The sequence below is a fragment of the Capricornis sumatraensis genome, chromosome 13, assembly GCF_032405125.1.
Source record: "Capricornis sumatraensis isolate serow.1 chromosome 13, serow.2, whole genome shotgun sequence".
Taxonomy (NCBI): domain Eukaryota; kingdom Metazoa; phylum Chordata; class Mammalia; order Artiodactyla; family Bovidae; genus Capricornis; species Capricornis sumatraensis.
Window position 1 is genome coordinate 49,983,358 of NC_091081.1, and position 20,075 is coordinate 50,003,432.

The 20,075-nt window shown below is 38.3% G+C and overlaps 1 protein-coding gene across 1 annotated transcript in view; it reads left to right on the forward strand.

Annotated features, from left to right (window-relative positions):
* Positions 1-20,075, forward strand: part of RARS2 (arginyl-tRNA synthetase 2, mitochondrial) — a 72,436-nt gene that overhangs the window by 14,748 nt on the left and 37,613 nt on the right. Inside the window, exons 2-5 of the mRNA XM_068985217.1 lie at positions 3,894-3,967; positions 8,895-8,997; positions 10,432-10,515; positions 17,222-17,319. Coding sequence (XP_068841318.1) covers positions 3,894-3,967; positions 8,895-8,997; positions 10,432-10,515; positions 17,222-17,319 — 359 coding nt within the window. The remainder of the gene's footprint in view (positions 1-3,893; positions 3,968-8,894; positions 8,998-10,431; positions 10,516-17,221; positions 17,320-20,075) is intronic.

Consider the following 20,075-nt stretch of genomic DNA (forward strand, 5'->3'; position numbering starts at 1 on the left):
CTCTCCAGGAGGTCGTGGTGACCTGTACACATTACTCCTGAACTCTGACTTGGCATATTTTTGCTGCTAGTTCTGACGTTTTTCCATCTTCCTATAAAAACTTCTCCTATGACTCTTCCTGCCCGTGCAACACAATATCAGCATTTACTGCCTGTGATTGGGGAGTATGTTGTGTTTCCATTGTGGAGACCCTCAGATTCTAGCCCTAGGATCTTCACTTCTGCTGGAAAGTGCCCTGAATCACTTCTCTGTTTTACCCGTTCTTGCCTGCAGTTCTGTAGCATCTATCAGTCATAGATGGGTTGTTAGGGGGTGGGGGGAAGAATTCAATGTTTTCTCTCCAGATTCGGTGTATTAATGAGATTGTTAATTCAGTTTAGGAGCCTTGCCAAACAGGGCTGCTCCATTTCTTCTCAGAATCTGCTGTATCTTTCCTTGGTTTCCATTCTTGAAGTTTGTAACTTTGAGCCGTGCCTATCATGTGTATTTGTTGATGGAGAACCAACCAGCCTCTAACCTTCCCTCCTTTCTCCTCTTCTTTCTTCCTTCCTTTTTATTTTAATTTGTTAATGGGTAGGAAATGGGAGATGATTAAAGAAGACTTCTTTCTACTACTTAATCCCCAGGTCTGTCTTTTGGGTTTTAATTGTGGGAAAATACACATAGTGGGCAAATACACATAGTTGGATGGCGTCACTGACTCCATGGACATGAGTTTTAGCAAACTCCGGGATAGTGAAGGACAGGAAAGCATAGTGTGCTGCAATTCATTGGGGTGGCAGAGTCGGACACGACTGAGCAACTGAACAACACATAACCAAATTCACCATGTTTTTTATAGTGTTTTGTTATTGAAGTACAGTTGATTTACAGTGTTTAAACATTGTAAACATTTAAACACTAAACATTTACAGTGTTTCATTTCTACTGTACATCAAAGTAATTCAGTTATACATATATATATACATTCTCTTATGTTTTCATGATGGTTTATCATAGGATACTGACTATGTCAGTCGTTCTTTATGTTATACAGTAAGATATTATTTATCCATTCCATATATAATAGCTTACATCTACTAACTCCAGCCTCCCACTCCACCTCTCCTCCACAAGTCTGTTCTGTTTGTCCATGAGTCTCTTTCTGTCTTGTAGATAAGTTCATTTGTGTCATATTTTTAGATTCCACATATTTGTTGTTCATTCACCCTGTTGTGTCCGACTCTTTGTGACCCCATGGACTGCAGCACGCCAGATTTCCCTGTCCTTCACCATCTCCTGGAGATTACACATATAAGTAATATGTTATTTGTCTTTCTCTTTGGCTTACTTCACTTATTATGATAAATTCTGGTTGCATCCATGTTGCTGCAGATGGCTTTATGCTTTTTATGGCTGAGTAGTATTCCATTGTGTGAGTTTCAGTTTTACTCAGGGACCTTACTGATGACTGTAACCTGGGAGACCGCCACTTCGCAGCGCTGAGTGAATTGCTCTAAAGAGGTAGGAAGAGAAGCCAGTTGACTCATGGTTGTTGGCTAGGGAATGCATACGATCCAGCTTACATCTCAGTAAGAGATTACAGCTCATCACAAGGAACAAATGTCTCAGTTAATTATTTCAGTGCTGCTTCAAATATGGGAAGATTCAAGAATCTGGACTTAAAATTCTTGCTGAGATGTACATAGACCTTTCTAAGGGGCCTGATTTTCCAAAGCACAGAGTGCCTCATTCTATTTTTTGTCGGGTGTATTATTGGTCAGCAACTATAGTGGCTAATGACTTAATTTGTGTATTACTGCATGGTGAGTGACAGTCTTATTTTCCAGCAGAGTTTAGATATATTTAAAATAGGCAAAAATATAATAGAAGAATAGGCAGAAGATCTTATTGCTATGGGTAAGTTTGAAAGTCATGGCCTAAATAAAACCCTTTAAAGGAAGAAGGAAATAATATTTATTATATGCTTGTTATGTGACACAATTTTGTTAGTCCTCACAAGAGCCCTGCTACTGCTAAGTCACTTCAGGCCTGTCCGACTCTCTGCAACCCCATAGACGGCAGCCCACCAGGCTCCCCCGTCCCTGGGATTCTCCAGGCAAGAACATTGGAGTGGGTTGCCATTTCCTTCTCCAATGTATGAAAGTGAAAAGTGAAAGTGAAGTCCCTCAGTCGTGTCCGACTCTTAGCAACTCCATGGACTGCAGCCCACCAGGCTCCTCCGCCCATGGGATTTTCCAGGCAAGAGTACTAGAGTGGGGTGCCACTGCATTCTCCCCACAAGAGCCCTAGTTTATTATTAATAGATTTGTTATCCCTGCTTTTCAGATAGGAAAACTTAAGCTCATTGATGTAAAATGACTTTCTCAAGGACTCATAGATAGTAAAAGTGGACCCTTTATTATTGATGTAGCTGTACTGGCAGGAACATTTTGCAATATAAACATGAACTATTACAGTCTTTATTTGGTAAATGCTTTGGAACTATTTATCCACTTCTGGGGAAGTGTATTAAGGAAAAAACCCTTTTTTGTCAAGTATACAGTAATTCAGTTGCTAAAGGCTAGAATTTAAAAATGAAGACTGCACTCTGAGATTTAAACTTAAAGAATAAGCACATGCTAGATCAAAGTAGAAATACAGAGTATCCTAAACATAAATGATAGCTCCAGGTCTGCAAGTTTTAACCATTTTTAGGTTTATGAAATTTACTAATTTCTTTTGATATTAGGAGGATAGATACTATTACTCATAATGGCTTTAGTTTATTGTTTCTCATAATGTAGTGGCTTTAGTTTTATTCCTCTCCTTCTGAACACTTACAAACACCTCTGAAGAGGATTAAGATTGCCTCTTAATCTCTTCCAACGTTCTTTTTTTATTCACCCCATTGCTCTCACCAGCTATGACTTGATCATTGCAGAGGCTGCATAAAGATTGAGGAATTAGGGGAGAACAGTGAAGACAGTTTTAAATTCATTATGACTGTACTGCTGTTTCACTGTTTTGTTTTGATGCATTTCTCTTTGAAAGGATATAGATATGACATAGAGATTAAAAATGTAGGTTCTGCTTATAGGATAGCTTGTGTTCACATCTCTGCTTTTCTGCTTAAGCAAATTACATAAATTCTCTGAACTTCAGTTTCATCACTCATGAAGTGAAGTCTACAATAGTGATCCATGGGATTGTTTGGGAGAAAAACTAGGCATGTAAGAAATCTCTGTCATTTGAGAATCATGCAATAAGTAGGAATGCCTCCTCCAACAAACTTTTGAGTTTTTGATGAGGGCAATAGTTCACTGTGACTGTATTATAGTCAGTAAGTGAGCTTTTCAAAAATGCAAGGGAGGAAACTTGGTAGAGCCTGGGGGTCAGGGTCCCCCCTCCCCCCACATTATTTATTTGTTTGCTTGTTTAAGTAGCATGAGATTTTTGTCTTTCATTCACTGCTGTATCCACAACTCCTAAAACAGTGTCTAGCACAAAAAGACTTTATGAATGAATAAAAGGAAATTATCTTTGGTCCTCAGTGGTTTATCCCTACTCTTTGAAGAAAAGGTTTTTAAATTTGCAAATATGAAATTTCTTCCTTTTTAGTAAACAGTTCTGTTTGCCAATATATGGTCAAACCCTCTTCTCATCCTCAACTCCTGGCAACCACTGATCTAATCTTCAGTCTTAGAGTTTTGGGCTTTCCAGAATGTCTAATAAGTTGAATCGTACATTATACAGTCTTTTGAGTCTGGCGCTTGTCACGAAACAAAGTACATTTGAAGCTCATTTGTGTTGTGGTTCAGCATTTTTTTTTAATTGTTGAGTAACATTCTGTTAATGTGGAACAAATATATTAACAATCTTGCTCTGTTGTATTCTTTATTTTTGACTTCTAGCTTTCCAGAGTGTTGGATCTTCCACCAGAAAACTTGATCAAGTCAATATCTGCAGTTCCGATTTCCAGAAAAGAGTTAAGTATATTTGTAATGATCTAGAATGTGATTGATTTTGTCAGTTAAGCAAAAAATGCAGTTACTCTCCAGTTTACAAAATAGTCCTTGAAATTATCCTTTAATATATGATTTCATGTGTTATTAGCATGGCTTTAAATAATAAAAATTCTGTACTTTAATACTCTGACATGGCAGATTATATTAATATTCTCATGTTGTTTTGATGTTAGTGTAATAACTATATGGCAGTCTTTGAGAAATTTGGAATGAGATATGATTTAATTATGTAATAGCAAATAAAAGAACTATGATTCTAGTTAGAAAATCAGAGTTTTTGAAGAGATCTTAGAGATTAAACACCTATCTAATGCCTGAATACTATTGTGCCATGTTTACTGCTAGATTTTTGGTGGGTTTTTTTGTTTGTTTCAGTTTTTTTGCTTGTTTCCATTTGAGAACTCCCCAGTGATAGAGAACTACTGGTTAGGGCTACATATGATCTATATAGTTGCTGCTTGGATTCAGAGAGATCTGTTTTGTGAGTTTGGTCATTCTCATTGATACTTGTTTACCAGTTGACTAGAAAATTTCAATATTTGAATAAAATACCTCTCAGTTAATTAATACTGGCAAGAAATTAGCTACATAGTAGACTTAATGCTTTAAGCTTAAATTGTCATTATACTGTTAGCATATAATGATACCATTATTACTATACCATCACGTCCTTAAATATTTTGTCCCCTTAACTTTGTTAGGGTTTTAAGACAATGGATAAGTAGAAAAGAAACAGAAAGGCTACATATGGTCTTGTAAAAGAGCATCTTTAAAATAGCCTGTTACAACTTCATCTATAGTGAGTTCCAAGAATAGAGGAAACCACTGACCAAAAGATGGGCCTTATATGTAAACTGATACAATGTTGCAAACAGTTACCTACTTTATAAATCTGTAAAGGGCATTTTGCATAATAATGGAAATGTCTCAGTTTTTATTTTATGTTTCAAAGACCTTTAGTAAGCTGAACTGTCTTGACCCATCTTTTGTTTCATTTTTTTAAATGAGGTAGCGTTATATATATTTCACGTGGACAATATTCTGTATACATTATAGCATGCTATGTCACCACCAAAAATTTAGTGTTCCATCTGTCATCATACAGCTGATCCCCCTTTACCCATTTAATTCTCCCCACCACCCCTTCCCCTCTAGTAACTGGACCTCTGTATCTTCATGTTTGATTTGATTTGTTCACTTATTTTTTGTTCTTTATACTCCACATGTGGGCAAAATCATATGATATTTTTCTTTCTTGGTTGGACTTACTTCATTTAGCATAATATCCTCAAGGTCCATCCACATTGTCCCAAATGGCAAGATCTCGTCTTTTTCTATGGCTGAGTAGCATTCCATTGTTCGTGTGTGTGTGTATACATCTTCTGTATCAATTCATTTATGGGCACTGGTTTGTTTTATACCTTGGCTGTTATAAATAATGGTGCAGTATGCATATAGGTGCTTATATCTTTTCAAATTATTGTTTTCATATTCTTTGGATAAATACCCAGAAGTTGCTGGATTATACGGTAGTTCTAGTCTTTTTGAGCAATCTCCATAGAGGCTGCACCAATCTACATTCCCACCAACAGTGTGTGAGTGTTCCTTTTTATCCACATTCTTGTCAACACTTGATATTTCTCACTTTTTTGACAGTACCTATTCTGATGAGAGGTGATACCTTCCTTTTGATTTACATTTTCCTAGTGAATAGTGAAGCTGGGCATCTTTTCACTTGCCTGTTGTCTTGGCCCCTCTTTTGAATAAGATTTTCTATACCTGCTTTGAGTTCCTTTAGGCAGTTCTACTTTAGCAGTCTGAAATACTAAGACTTTGTTTCATAGACAATAAATAATGAGGAGGGCCTCAATTTCTCTAGTCTACCAGTCGAAAATTCTGCATATTGAAATTGTTTAAAATAAAGGAATTGCCACTGCTTTGTCTTCATAACCCCAGTTATCCTTTAGAGTACTGAAACAAAGCCTAACTGTTCTGTATTTCTGATTTGATTCTAAAGTGCTATAACATGCCAGGAAAATTAAGAAATACTATTTTTGTTAGTGTGGTTTATTTAATGTGATATGGATCTATTTGTTCAGGTAGTCTAATTTTCTGAATTATATAGTCGACCCTTTAACAGCCTGGGTTTGAACTGCATGGTTGCAGCTATATGTGGATTTTTTAGCTAGCATGAACTGCGGTACTTTGTGATCCATGGTTGGTTGAAGTCAGTTGACTACAGAGCCCCAGTGGGTCCAAGGGCTAGTGTTGGCCCATTGGTGGCAGAGCCAGGTCCTGGAGTCTATAGCTGCAAGGCCCCCCTAGTGGTCCCAGTGTGTCAGCCCACTGGTAGGTGGTACTGGGTCTAATGTAACCTGAGGGTCCAGAAGTAGTGCCAGCAATGAGGGGGTGGGTCCTGGGCCCTCTGGTGGTCAGGACCAAGTCTCAGGGAAGCTTGGGACTCTGGAGGTTCTGAGATACCTGACCTTCAGTTGGGGGGGGGCTGTGTTCCTGCCCAGAGATGTACTTGGCCTGATGTGTCCCATTATTGATGCTGACAAGCTGGTCAGCAGGGCTAGGTCCTGAGGTGGCTGGCTGTATGGCCAGGGGACCCCAGGGCCTGGTACAAGCCAGCAGATGGGTAGGGCTGGGTCACAAGATGACTGGCTACAGGGCCCCAGGGATCCTGAGACTAGTACTGCCTCTCTGTTAGGGAGCAAGTCCTAGGGTGGCTAGCTGCAGGGCCCGCAGTCCCAGAGCCAGTGTTAGCCTACTTATGAACAGGGCCACGGCCTTGAATAGTCCTGGGGCTGGTGATGGCCTCCTGGAGGGCAGGGTCAAAGTAACCCAAGGCTGGTGATCGCCCACTGGTGAGTGTGGCCATGTCCTGACCCGGCTGGCTGAGGTGCCCAGGGTATCCTGGAGGTGGTGTCAGCCTTATCTTGAGTAAGGCTGTGTCCTAGTGGGCTGGCCCACTGGTGGGCTGAGCCATATCTTTTGCTGCAGGGCCCAGGAGTCCCAGGGCTGATGCCCACCCCAGTGAGGAAGGAGGATCCCTATGACCACGTGTGGCAGCCTGGGGATCCCTTAGCTATTGTCAGCCCATTGTTGGGTGGAGCCATGTACCTGGCCTGGAATACCCCCGAACTGGTGAGGACTGGCTGGTACCTGAAGCTGGGACCCAGCACTAATAAGCTTGAACGCAAATTTCAAAATGGTATTTACTAGCACTAGTATCGTCATGAATGAGCTCCCTAAATTGACTGCTGTCCGTATCTCTGTCCCAAGTTGTGCTGCCGTACTTAGTCACTCAGTTGTGTCCAACTCTTTTGTGACCCCGTAGACTGTAGCCCACCACGCTCCTCTGTCCTTGGAATTCTCCCAGCAAGAATTCTGGAGTGGGTAGCCATTTCCTTCTCCAGGGGATCTTCCCAACCTAGAGATCGTAATGGATCTGTTGCAGGTGGATTCTTTACTGTCTGAGCCGCCAGGTTTTTTCTCCTAGTCATCCAGTGACTTCAGTGGATAGTTGCTCTGTTAAATAGTTGCAGTTTTTGTGTGCATGCAGAAGGAGGTTAGCTCAGGGTCTTTTTATTCTGCCACCTTGGTCACTGCTCAAGGCTCAGGAAAATTCTTAGTGGTTACTATTGACTAGATTCCTTAATGTGATCAGAAGTTACACAATTTTTTAGACATGTGCCTGGATTTCAAAAATAATAAGTTATTTGTGCTCCTGTTTTATGTTGAAGTGAAAGTCGCTCAGTCGTGTCCAGCTCTTTGTGACCCCATGGACTATACAGTCCATGGAATTCTCCAGGCCAGAATACTGGAGTGGGTAGTCATTCCCTTCTCCAGGGGATCTTCCCAACCCAGGGATCAAACCCAAGTCTCCCACATTGCAAGTGGATTCTTTACCAGCTGAGCCACCAGGGAAGCCCAAGAGCAGGTGAAGGGGTTAGAAATGGGCTAGACAGACAGTAATTCAGCCCACCTGTTCTGCCTAGAGAGTCTAATTCTCTACTTTGTTATTAAACATTCAGTGTCGGTAATTATGTGGATGTTTGTAGATTATTTTTATACCTTGAAAAATTTCAAACTATAGAAAATTTATAGAGAATAATGTAATGAACACTCACGCTCACTTTCTAACATGTTAGGTCTTAATTTTTTCCAAATTTTGTTTTCTACAAATCAAACATTAATTACTGTTGAAGCCACCTGTATACCATCCTTCCTTAGAGATCATTGCTGTTTGAAGCAAATGATTGTTTTCACTGACCGGTTGCCTAGTTTCTTTCTTGGTTTCTTTGTTTTTGCATTGTTTCATCACCAACCCAGTGAAAAGAATGGCAGTGTCTGTCTCTTTAAAGAACTACTGACTGTTAAGAATAATACTTTTCTCATGTTAAAATTCAAATTTCACCAGTTTTTAAAAATTTTGCTTTGGTCATCTGAAGGCCAATGAAGAGGCTTGGAAGAAGGAAGTATTTGAAATAGTGGAGGAAGATTTGTAGAAGAGGTCAAGAGACTTGAGCTTTTTTCTGACTCTGTTTAGTTGCAGTAGACTTCTAGGGGAGACAATGAACTTGCCAGACATCATTTTTCACATTTGTCAAATAAGGTAGTTGCTGTGTGTCTCTTACAGAGATGCCATAAGGCTACAGCTGGGTGATGGAAGAGGAAGAATTTTATAAGATAAAGTCCTCAATCAGTACATAGTGATGATATTTCTAATTGCTTTGCTTTATATTTTGAAAGTGTAACTTCTTCTGATAAGATTATGTCAGTGTAGAGAACTCAAAGTGATTAGTCTTTTTGTTGTTGTTGTTTTTACTCTGGTAACGTTTTTAAGGTAACAGTCTTTTCCTGTTTCACATCTGTCTTTAGAGAGGTAGCTGACTTCCAGCTTTCTGTGGATTCTCTATTGGAAAACAACAATAACCATTCAAGACCAGATATTCAAACTCAAGCCATGAGACTGGCAGAGAAGGTACTTTGGCACTATTATCTCTTTTGACATTATAATAAACATGCTAAATAAAAAAATATTCTGCAGGCTATGTCAGCCACAATAGTGGATTTAATAGTATTTTTGTTCAAGACACCTTGGAAAGTATAATTTAAATTTACTTTAGCTGCATACTATAAGGTTAGGATGGTTTTTGAAATTAGTTACGAAACCCTCTTGAGCTGACAGTATTGTTTTTTGATTAATTACTTATAGGAAGACTGAGTGTTAATTAAATTTATAGATTGAAGCTGGATGGAGTTCTGAATTGAGGAGAACAAGTTTGATAAATTAGAACAGTGGGCTGCAGTTTTTAAAATGAGTTTCTGAGAGGATGAACATTAAAATATGAGAAGAAATGATTAGATGTAAATAGAACCATGATTTCAGAGAAGAAGTGGTTAATTTAATAATCCTCTTTCATTTCTGATTTCTCTGATGGGCTCAGTATCTAAGAGAGCAATTGAAAGGACTGTGGAGAATGACCACATCTAAATTGTTAGTGTTTAATACCTTCAGAAAGAAAAAGGAAGGTTTGGGACAAAGTTGTTTTGTTTTTGTTTTAAATAGGATTACTACATGTGACACTGAGAAAGGCATGGGCACACTGAAGAGTCCAAACAATGAAAGTCACTTTCACAGGAAAAATGTTTAAAGAATGAATATGATAAAGAGGCTCTGGTAGCTAAGTAAATGTGTATTTGATCACAGAAATCACCCCAGGTTTTTTTTCTTTTTTTGCCACACTGCACACGGAACCTTAGTTCCCCAACTAGGGGTTGAACCCATAGTCTCTCAACCCAGATTTTTATCAGGAAGCATACCAGGAATAAAATTCTCCTAACTACAATATTTATTTCCTCCTCCTTCTGTGAGTTCTCAAAAATGAAAGCTGGTGGCTCCTCAGTAACAGCAGGTATCTCTTTAAATAAACTTCATGAGTCTCCCGGCTGCTTTGAACATCTGGTTGGTTAAAAATGTAAAGCGTGTTCATTAAAGACCAAATATTTAAACTTTTTTACATATTTTATGGGGGTGTAAGTTGTTTTAGCTGAGGCCTGAACAGAGTATCATGTTCTATCACTCTTGCGAAAGGTGGGTAAAATAAAGAGTTCATTGCATGTTACAGTACATAAGGTGGGGGTAAAGTGATGGCTCCCTTTTTCCCACATTAGAGAATTTGAAGTGAGAGAATGGGAAAGAGGAGAGAGAGTCTCTGAATAGAGTAGCATTCCAGCCGGGAAAGAAGAAAACATATGAACACAAATATAATGACAGAGCTAAGCCCAAGTCCGGACACATGACTATGAGAAAGGACACATCTGCTGTCCTTGGAAGCCAGTCCCATAGGATTAGAACTGCAAAACTCATTAGGCCTGTTTTATAACATCCCTGTTTTACTTTATATCTTTTCAGCTAAAATGTGACACAGTGGTGAGTGAAATCAGCACTGGTCAAGGGACTGTAAATTTCAAAATCAACAGAGAACTGTTAACAAAGGTAAGAACGGGTTACGGTGCAGCTGTTGCACCTTCTCTCATTGCCTCTGCTTCAGCTACCGTGTTTTCCCTCCGGTTCTTAAACTTATCCTGCCTCCTCTTGCCTCAGAACTTTTACACATTCTAATCCCACTGCCTGGAAATCACCCCAAGTTCCGCTTATCCTGCACATCTTGATTTCCCTAGCAGTGCCTTTCTGACCTCTTCATTTATACATGCTCTTAACACTGTATATGCCTCCTTGACAAAACTTAACTGTAGTTGCTATTTTTCTTATTTGATGAATGCCTTTTGCCCTTTAAACTCTAATTTCCATTAGGGCTTATAGCATCTGTTTTTCTCACATATCCGGTTCCTAGCAAAGCACCAGGCATGCAGTAAGTGCGAGATAACCATTTTTAAATGAATCATTGGACTCCATATTGAATACAGGAAAGCAGTACATTGAAAGTACATTGTACAAAGTACAAAGTAGTACACTGAATACATTGAAAGCAGTAGCTGGTTGCCACTCTTTAGTAGCCTGTAATCTATTGGAAGCATAAGATGTATATGAGAAAAACCATAAGACTCTTTTTCTTTTAATAAAACAATATGAATTTTCTTAAAGTGATTGGTACAGTAAGCGTAAGAGATGGCGAAATAGGATGACTGAAGGAGTTGGGGAAACCTCCTAGAGGAATTGGGTTTCTGTTGAGTGAGTGTGGAGGACAGGTAATCCTAGATGAGCAGTGGTGTGAGACCCTTTGAGTTTTATCTCAGTTGAACTTTACAGTTTCTCATAATGCATTGTTTGGTCTATTATTAAAAAAACAAACCACGATTGTTGGGTAGGTCAGACTTTGTATATACTATGGTCTTTAATTGCAAATAAGGATAAAACCAAAACTTCTAATATAGTTTCTTACCAAGGTTATGTAGTTTACAGATATTTACCCATCAGCTCTATAATTCTGAAAGAGTTGGTGTTTCATGCTTGTCTTTAGATCTTTGAACTTTTTTCTTTTATCTTTTTTTCCACTGTTATTTCAAGATTAAACATGTTAAACCAAAATCTGTCACAGGAACAAGAAAGAAAGTTGTTATGAGCTTGTTAAAAAGTGTCTTTATCTTGTTGGGCTCTTGATAACATTTCATGTTAACTTAGCAAACCAGTGAGTCTAATGTCCCATTTTGAAATAAAGGACTCTTTCTTCCCAGTTGCTGTTTCAGTGTTTGTAGAAGGAGAAAGGCAGCTCACCAGTGTGCCTTCCAAATTTTAGACCCCTTGATAGACACCAGTATTTTACTTGTTTTGTTTTCCCTGAGATGGGACAATGTGCTGTGGTAGATCAAATTTGCCTTTATAGCCAGCTTAGCTGAAGGAAATGTGGCTTATATTTTGAGGCAAGGCATATATTTTGTTAATAATTTAAAATTTCAATGGTCGTGAGTTTTCATGCTTTATTACAATTAATTATGAGGTTTTTCTGTGATATAAGGATGCCCACTGGCTCACTTATTAAAAATATTTGCGAATCCTTCTCAGTTGACAATGCAGGGAAAGAGTGAGAGCTTTGAGGTCCAGCTGCTCTTCCTCACATGGAAACCCTCTCTTCTTTGTAACAACCTTGAGGATCTGGATAATAATGTGATTTTGATTAAAGGACAAGCAGATTGCTTACAGCAGCCCTGCTCAGTGTCACAGTAAAGATGCATCCTAGAGCAGTACCCATAGTTTGAGAAAGGAATATTAAGCATTTTACCTGTATTATAAGTTATGATTTAATAGTAATTCTTATCTGCTCAAAGCCTAATTTCTTCTACACTTGGCTCCATTATTTTGGGGCCTTAAACAATATTCATTTGTGAGTCTCAAGTTTCCAGATCACATTAAAAAGAAAATTCAACCCTCTCAGGACCATTATAAAACTTTTTTTTTCCACTTTGCAGTTATCAAGATTAACATGTAGCCAATGATCTATGTCTAAAACTTAATCATCAAGCAGAGAATTATGAGTTTGTCATTGCTTACACATGTACAAATTTAGCATTGCATAAAATGTGTCTTTCATGCATTGCAGTTGAGTTATTAATACTGGCAGAATTGGGATGATTAAATGTTAGCTTAGATTTGGATCACTAATAGCAGTTTATACTGTCTTCATATAAATCATCCTCAAAGGTAGGAGGCTAAAATGTGAAATTAAAAGTAGTGCAAACTGCCAAATCTTTGGGACTAGATAATATATTTTTCAGTGCTAGAAGAACTTATCTCTATGAAGAACTATCACTTTGGTACCAAACTTGTTCCTTGGGCTTCCCTGATAGCTAAATTGGTAAAGAATATGCCTGCAATGCAGGAGACCCCAGTTCAGTTCCTGAGTTGGGAAGATCTGCTAGAGAAGGGATAGGCTACCTACTCCAGTATTCTTGGGCTTCCCTTGTGGCTCAGCTGGTAAAAGAATCTGCCTGCAGTGCGGGACACCTGGGTTTCATCCCTGGTTTGGAAAGATCCCCTGGAGAAGGGGAAGGCTACCCACTCCAGTATTCTGGCCTAGAGAATTCCATGGACTATATAGCCCATAGAGTCACAGAGAGTCAGACATGACTGAGCAACTTTCACTTTTCACAGATGACTTTCAGAAGGAACTGTAGCTTCAATTAATAGTTAATTTGGTTTACAGGGAGGAAAAACAGAAAACGAGTTTAACCACATAGGGAAAAAGCAAACAAAATCCTATTTGGTTTTTTTGGGGGTTTTTTTTGGTGTGCCTTAGATATACACAATGAATAACCTCATTTTTTATTTCACATACGTGCAGTTTTATTTGCCAAATTCAATTGTGCATGCTCTTCCAAAACTTAAGGAAAAGAAAAAAAAAAAACACTGATTTCAGTGGCTCTAACTTTGCTCATTATTTCACTAATTGAGTTTATGTCAGTAGGCAGTGGTTACATTCAAGTCATGTGTAGTGTCAGTTGAACACAGGGAAAGAATGAATGATTAAGCATGTTTCAGCTACTGACTAAGGAACTGACCTGTTAATCAAGCAGTGGTAGCTTCATTAGAAGTTCTGTTGAAAGTTGTAGAGAAATACCAACCAATAAAGAATTCAATAAAATGGCAAAATTCATCCACAGAAAATGGAATGGTGGTAGGTAAACAGAAAGTACCAGCCAATTGGAATAGTCATTAATTGGCTGCTGCTGCTGCTGCTGCTGCTAAGTCGCTTCAGTAGTGTCCGACTCTCTGCGACCCCATAGACGGCAGCCCACCGGGCTCCTCCATCCCTGGGATTCTCCAGGCAAGAATACTGGAGTGGGTGGCTAAAGCATTCCAAAAAGTGAAACTTTTGAAAGATTTAATTTCTGATAAGTTCTTTATGTACCTGCATTTATATTACCAAGTATATCTTACCTTTAAACTTAAATATTGGTGAATAGATGGCCCCTAACTTAATTCTCTTTTGTAATATCAGGTAACTTTACTAGCTCTCTGACATTCTTCTTTGTGCCCACTAATTCAATAAACTCCTTGCTTATTATTTGCCAGGGACTATATTGCTGAAATATAGAGACAAAATGGCATGTGTCCTGGCCTCAAGGAAAGAAAAGCATAAAAAAATCACAAGGTAGTGTGTAATGGCTAGACACTGGGATGAATCACATAATGAAGGTGTGTGTAAGATGCAGCCCCAGTGGAAAGAAAGAAGCACATAAATCTTTTCTTTTTTTCCTTTACTCCCTCAAAGTAAATCCATCTTGAGGCAAAAGATAACCTTGAATTAGAATGAAAATAAAGAATATACTTGGGAGATAGGAGGGCAGGCATTCCAGGAAGAGGGGACAGTTGGGCCAGGGTAGAAATAAAAATATGGCGTTGTTTGGAAGTCAGAAGGTGATTGAGTATGATTTGTGCATTGGATGGCGTGGGGAAGGATATGAAATTACACAGTGGGAAGGGCCTTACATGCTCTGCATAACAGTTTCAGCTTTTTCCTGTGTCATTATTTCCATGGTATGTTATGTGTACCAAAGGTGGTACCTGTTACGATTTTTGGTATTATGCTAATGACATTTATTTCATTTTAATCATTATATATTATCTGTTATTATAAAACACTTCTAACTTGTGATTTTTATCAGTATTACAGTGTGCTTTTCAACAAATCAATTTCCTCAAAATTAAAAAAGTAAAAATGATATGCATTTAAAAATCAAACCAGAAACTGGTAAAATCACTTAAGCGGTAAGAAATCATTGAAACCTTTAAACAGAAAGTAAATCATGTCTGACTCTTTTGTGACCCCATGGCCTTTAGCCCACCAGGCTCCTCTGTCCATGGGATTCCCAGGCAAGAATACTGGAGCTGATTGCCATTTCCTTCTCCAGAGGCTCTTTCCAACCCAGAGATTGAACCTGTGTCTCGCATATTGGCAGTGGGATTCTCTATCACTGAGCCACTAGGAAAGCCCATAGACCTGATTAAATATGTATATTATGTAAGATGGTGTTACTTTTCTGTTTTAGTTTTTGCTGACAGACGTAGTGTAGCTGACAGATGATGAGGGCCTAAACCAGAGGAGAAAACTAGAGTGATATGTAGGAGACAGCTTGGTGATTAACAGATGATTGATTCTGGAGGTTGAGGGGGAAGAGCAGATCTTAGGAACTCCCAGGTCTCTGACTTGGTTCGCTGGAGGGTTCAGAGTGAAGTTTGTGGAAATGAAGAATGTAAAAGGAAGAAGAGTATGTCCTGTTTGAAGTGCCTGAGAGAGTTGCTCAATGCTGAGTAGATCAGTCTGTAGCACGAGATTCTAGTAGGTAAGTGGTGAAGTCTTAGGACTTGACAGCTAGGAGAAGTGTAAGTAAGGAGCTAGAAGTGAGAAGAGTGCAGCGAGGGACTCAGGGTGGGCATTGAAAGAGGGATCTGCAAAGGAAAGCGAAAGTCAGTAGAATGATGTCACTGCAACCAAGGAAGGAAGGCTTGTTTCAAGGAGGAGGGAGTCGTCATCCACCAAAATGATGCTTAAAAGTGGTTACCCCTGGGGAAGGCAGAAGGGGACAAGGATTAGAGAAACTTTAGCCCTATCTTAATTTGTTTAATTTTTTTAAATTTTACAAAAAATGCATTGATTAATAAACACAACTTAAGTATTCAGCTGGGTTGACTTTTAAAATACTGATTTTGAGAGCACCTTCAGTGAAGTAGTAAAGAAAAAACTAGTTAGCAGGTGGGTTCAATTGTCAGTGAATGCTTTGAAAGTGACACACACAAGATAGTCTTAAAGTTTTTGTTTGTCTGTTTGTTTATGCCAGAGAAATCAATTATTCAAGACTCATTTGTTAAAAGAGAATTCTAACTAACTGCTACTACCTTTTTTGGAGTCTGCCATCCCTTACATAAAAAGAGATAGAAGGTGAACAGGATGGATAAGCCTTAACTTCTGAATGATCCAAGTATGAATTACCTATAATGTTTACTGCCCTACTTGCAGTCTTCTTGTGACCCATATTCTTGGAATAACAAACATTGAATGAGTCCCTCGTGTACAATAGACAATACTGTATTTAATGTCTATATAATCCTTTCTGTATGTGGCTTAATGCACAGTGTCAGTGAAGGATTTTCTCTATGTCTGAACCTAGTTCTTGCATCAGTTAAATTGGAAATGTTGCCCATTTTAAGACTGTAAGGCTTAAAGATAACAAAGAAGCTTCTAGACTTGAACCTGGCACTCTATAAAGGCTTCTTAAAAGTGTTGCTTTATTGCCTCCTACTCCCTTTCTGCCTTTTTGACTTAGTGACTGTCTTAACCAGCTCTAATGATAGAATTCTTCATGTCAGAAACTACATTTTTAGGACTTAAAATCCTGTTTGTGAAACAAAATCAATATAAGAGTAAATAAAAATCTATCAGTCATTTCAGAATCCTACAATAAAAAATAAATAATGGATAAATGCATCATCACTCTTAGGAAAAAATAAAGTATGAATTTTGTAACCTATATAGTAATTCTGTGGTTAATAACTAAAAGTTAACCTGAAATATGTTTTGACAGTTTCTGTGGTATTGCCTCATTTCTTACTTATGTAGCCAAGAGGCACTTGAATTATGTTTTTTTATTTGTTTTCTGCTATTACTGAGATCATCAGTATCACAGAAGTAGCAGCACCATGCCAAGTTAACACTTAGGCTGTGGAGTGAGCAAAGTTTTTGCAGTGTGACCTTGGGAAAGTTACTTAACCAGTCTGAGCTTCTGTCCCCTCGCTTGTAAAAATAATACTCATTTCAGGGTAGTTGTGAGGAGTAATATATGTAATACATATAAAATGTTTAGTACAGTTCCTGGCTTGAAATCTGCATTCAATGCATATTAGATGCTGCTTCTAGTATTATTGTTGCTATTTGCTATGGGACTCATGGCAGTTACTTCTCTAAACTTGTTTCTCCACCTGTAAAATATCTACGTCACTGGCTGCTGTAAGGATGAATAGACATGATGTATAACAGGGCACAGAGGCCCCTAGATGTTAACTTGTGTCATGACTGCTCTGATTAGCATTAGCGATCAAAGAAGGCAGTGCTGCCAACAATGCTGTAAAATTCTCAGCTCCATAAATTAGAATGAGAAAATTAGCAAGAATTAGTTCCCAGTAACAAAGTAATTAACAAAATTGCAGTATTTCTGTATCATTAAATCCCATACCTTTTACTTTACAGACAGTACTGCAACAGGTGATTGAAGATGGCTCAAAATATGGATTAAAAAGTGAACTTTTTTCTGGCCTCCCCCAGAAGAGGATCGTGGTTGAATTCAGGTGAGTACCTACTGATCATATGCGTTGGTTGATCAACTGACTGGGCAGGTGGGTATTTTACTGTTATCATCTGGGTCTCACAAAATTACACGTGGAAAAATGAAAAACCAGTGAGATTTTTTAATTAAAGTCACAGTGACTTGATCATTAAACCAGGAATAAAACTTTTTAACTTTAATCGAAAAAGTACCTAATGGTTATTATGGGTTTTTTCCATTATTAATTATGTATTGATAGATTTTTTTATTTGTTTTTTTTAGAAGATCTAGTTCTTCATTTTAGTAGACTCTTAAGGTACATATAATGCTTACTATCATATTAAGAATTGCAAATTAATATAATTACCAGAAAACAAGCTTTGTTGTATTTGTGATATATGAGTATGTATTTTAGCTTTATTGAGGTAGTATGTATTTTAGCTTTATTGAGGTATAATTGACCAAATTATAAGGTAAAGTGTACAGCATCATTTGATATATATATATACACACACACGCACACTGTGGGAGGATTTCCCCAATTGAGTTAGTTGATAGCTCTGTCACCTTTCATATTTATTTCTTTGTTTGTGTGAGAACATTTGTTCTACTTGTTTAGCAAATTTCAATTACACAAGACAGTGTTATCAACTATATTCCCCACGTTATACATTAGATCCTCAGTACTTATTGTCTTACAGCTGAAAGTCTGAACCTTTTACCAGTCTCTTCCTGTTTCCCCTAGCCTCCAGCCTCTGACACCTACTTCTCTATTCTGTTTCTAACAGTTTGACTTTATAGTCTTTAGATCTGACATTTAAATGGTAGCACACAGTATTTGTCTTTGTCTGTCTGGCTCATTTTACTTAGCACAATGCCTTACAGTTTCATCCGTGTTGTTGCAAATGACAGAATTTCCTTCATTGTTAAAGCTGAATAATATTCCGTTATATGTACATACCACATTTTCCTATCCATTCATCTACTGATGAACACCTAGGCTGTTTCCATACCTTGGCAATTGTGAATAATGCCGCAGTGCACATGGGAGAACAGACATCTCTTCAAGATAATGATTTTGTTTCCTTTGGATATATGCCCAGAAGTGGGACTGCTGGTGGCTCAAATGGTAAAGAATCCACCTGCAATGCCGGAGACCTGGCTTCAATCCCTGGGTTGGGAAGATCCCCTGGAGAAGGGCATGGCAACCCACTCCAGTATTCTTGCCTGGAGAATCCCCATGGACAGAGGAGCCTGGCAGGTTGCAAAGAGTTGGACACAACTGAGTGACTAAGCACATACATATTCAAATTATCCCAGATCAGGCTCCTTTATTCTCTTTGCATGTTCCCTTAAGTCCTGGTGTACTTTCTTTTTGGCATAAGATGTTCCAGTCTTACTCAGACCTGGAATTGTCCATTTCCCCCAAGAAGTCCTAGTTCCCTTTTTGTGAGGAAAGGTATTTAGAAGCCAAGTTCTGGCTATAGGAGTGCTTATTACTACTGGAACTCAATTTTTACTGATGTTACCAATTCAGATCCAACATCCCAGGGTCCATTATATGAAATGCACATTAATTAAAATTACCAGAAAAATAGCTTGATGTTTGTATGGCTCTAAATAGTCTTCATGATAACTTTCTTATATGCCATGCCATCAATAAAACCGTCTAATCTTTGAACTGTTCTTAGGTAACCAAAAAAGAAAAAGATCACTTTTGGAGTATGGCTGGCAGGTGACCGCTCATGACCATTATTGGAGAAATTGTATTTGCCTTTTTCAAAGCTAAGGAAAAGTGTCGATGAGCTGTTTTCTCACTTAGCTAGAACTTGCTAGAGCCTTTGTCTTAGTATATGTTTTTGTGGAAGATTTTTTTAAGTGGACGTGGTAAATACTATTTCTGGTTTCTTAACTCATTATTATAATTTACGGTGATAACTTAAACTTAGTTATGATTAGCACCTGGATAATCAGAGGCGAATGGGATTTATTTGTACTGTCTTCTGCCACTCAATCCTGTTCTTAGAAAAAGCAGACCCTCTAAGACTTGGTAAACTCATCTGTTTATGACAAGGATTGATTGTTGAGTAAGCTAACCTTATGGAGCAGATATAAATTATGACTAAATCTTATGCTACCAGTATGCTCCAATCAAGATAGTTAAAGTTTAAATGTTGTTGCATCAAAAGAACAGAGACTTCTGCAGTATCCTCACACCAGAGAGGAACTACACTAAGGCCATCCCCCAAAGAAAGTTGCTTGTCGTTTCAGTTATCTCTTGCTTAACAAGCCACTATAAGACTTGATACAGGGAATGGCAAACTTTAGCTCATGGGCAAAATCCAGCCTGCTATATTTTTGTAAATTTGGAATACAGTCTTAGATATTCATTTACCTATTTTCAGAGTAGCTGCTTTGATACTCTAATGGCAGTTGAGTACAACTGACAAATAATTGAGATAGAGACCAGATGACCTAAAATATCTACTGTCTGGCTCTTTAAGAAAAAGTTTACCACACTACTGATTAGTGTTTTAAAACAACAACCAGTTGTTTTGTGTTTCATGTATAGACCAGGAAATTGGGAAGAGCATAGCCTAATGGTTTTTTTGCTTGCCTGTGGTCAGTTAAGCAACTCTGGTCATCTAGACATTATACGAGGACTAGAAATCCAGGAAACTCATTTACTTTTCTGGTGTCTCACCTGTGGGCTGGCCAGGCCTCTCCCTGTATTCTCTCTCCAGCAGAGTAGCCAGACCTCTTTACAAAGGTGCTCAA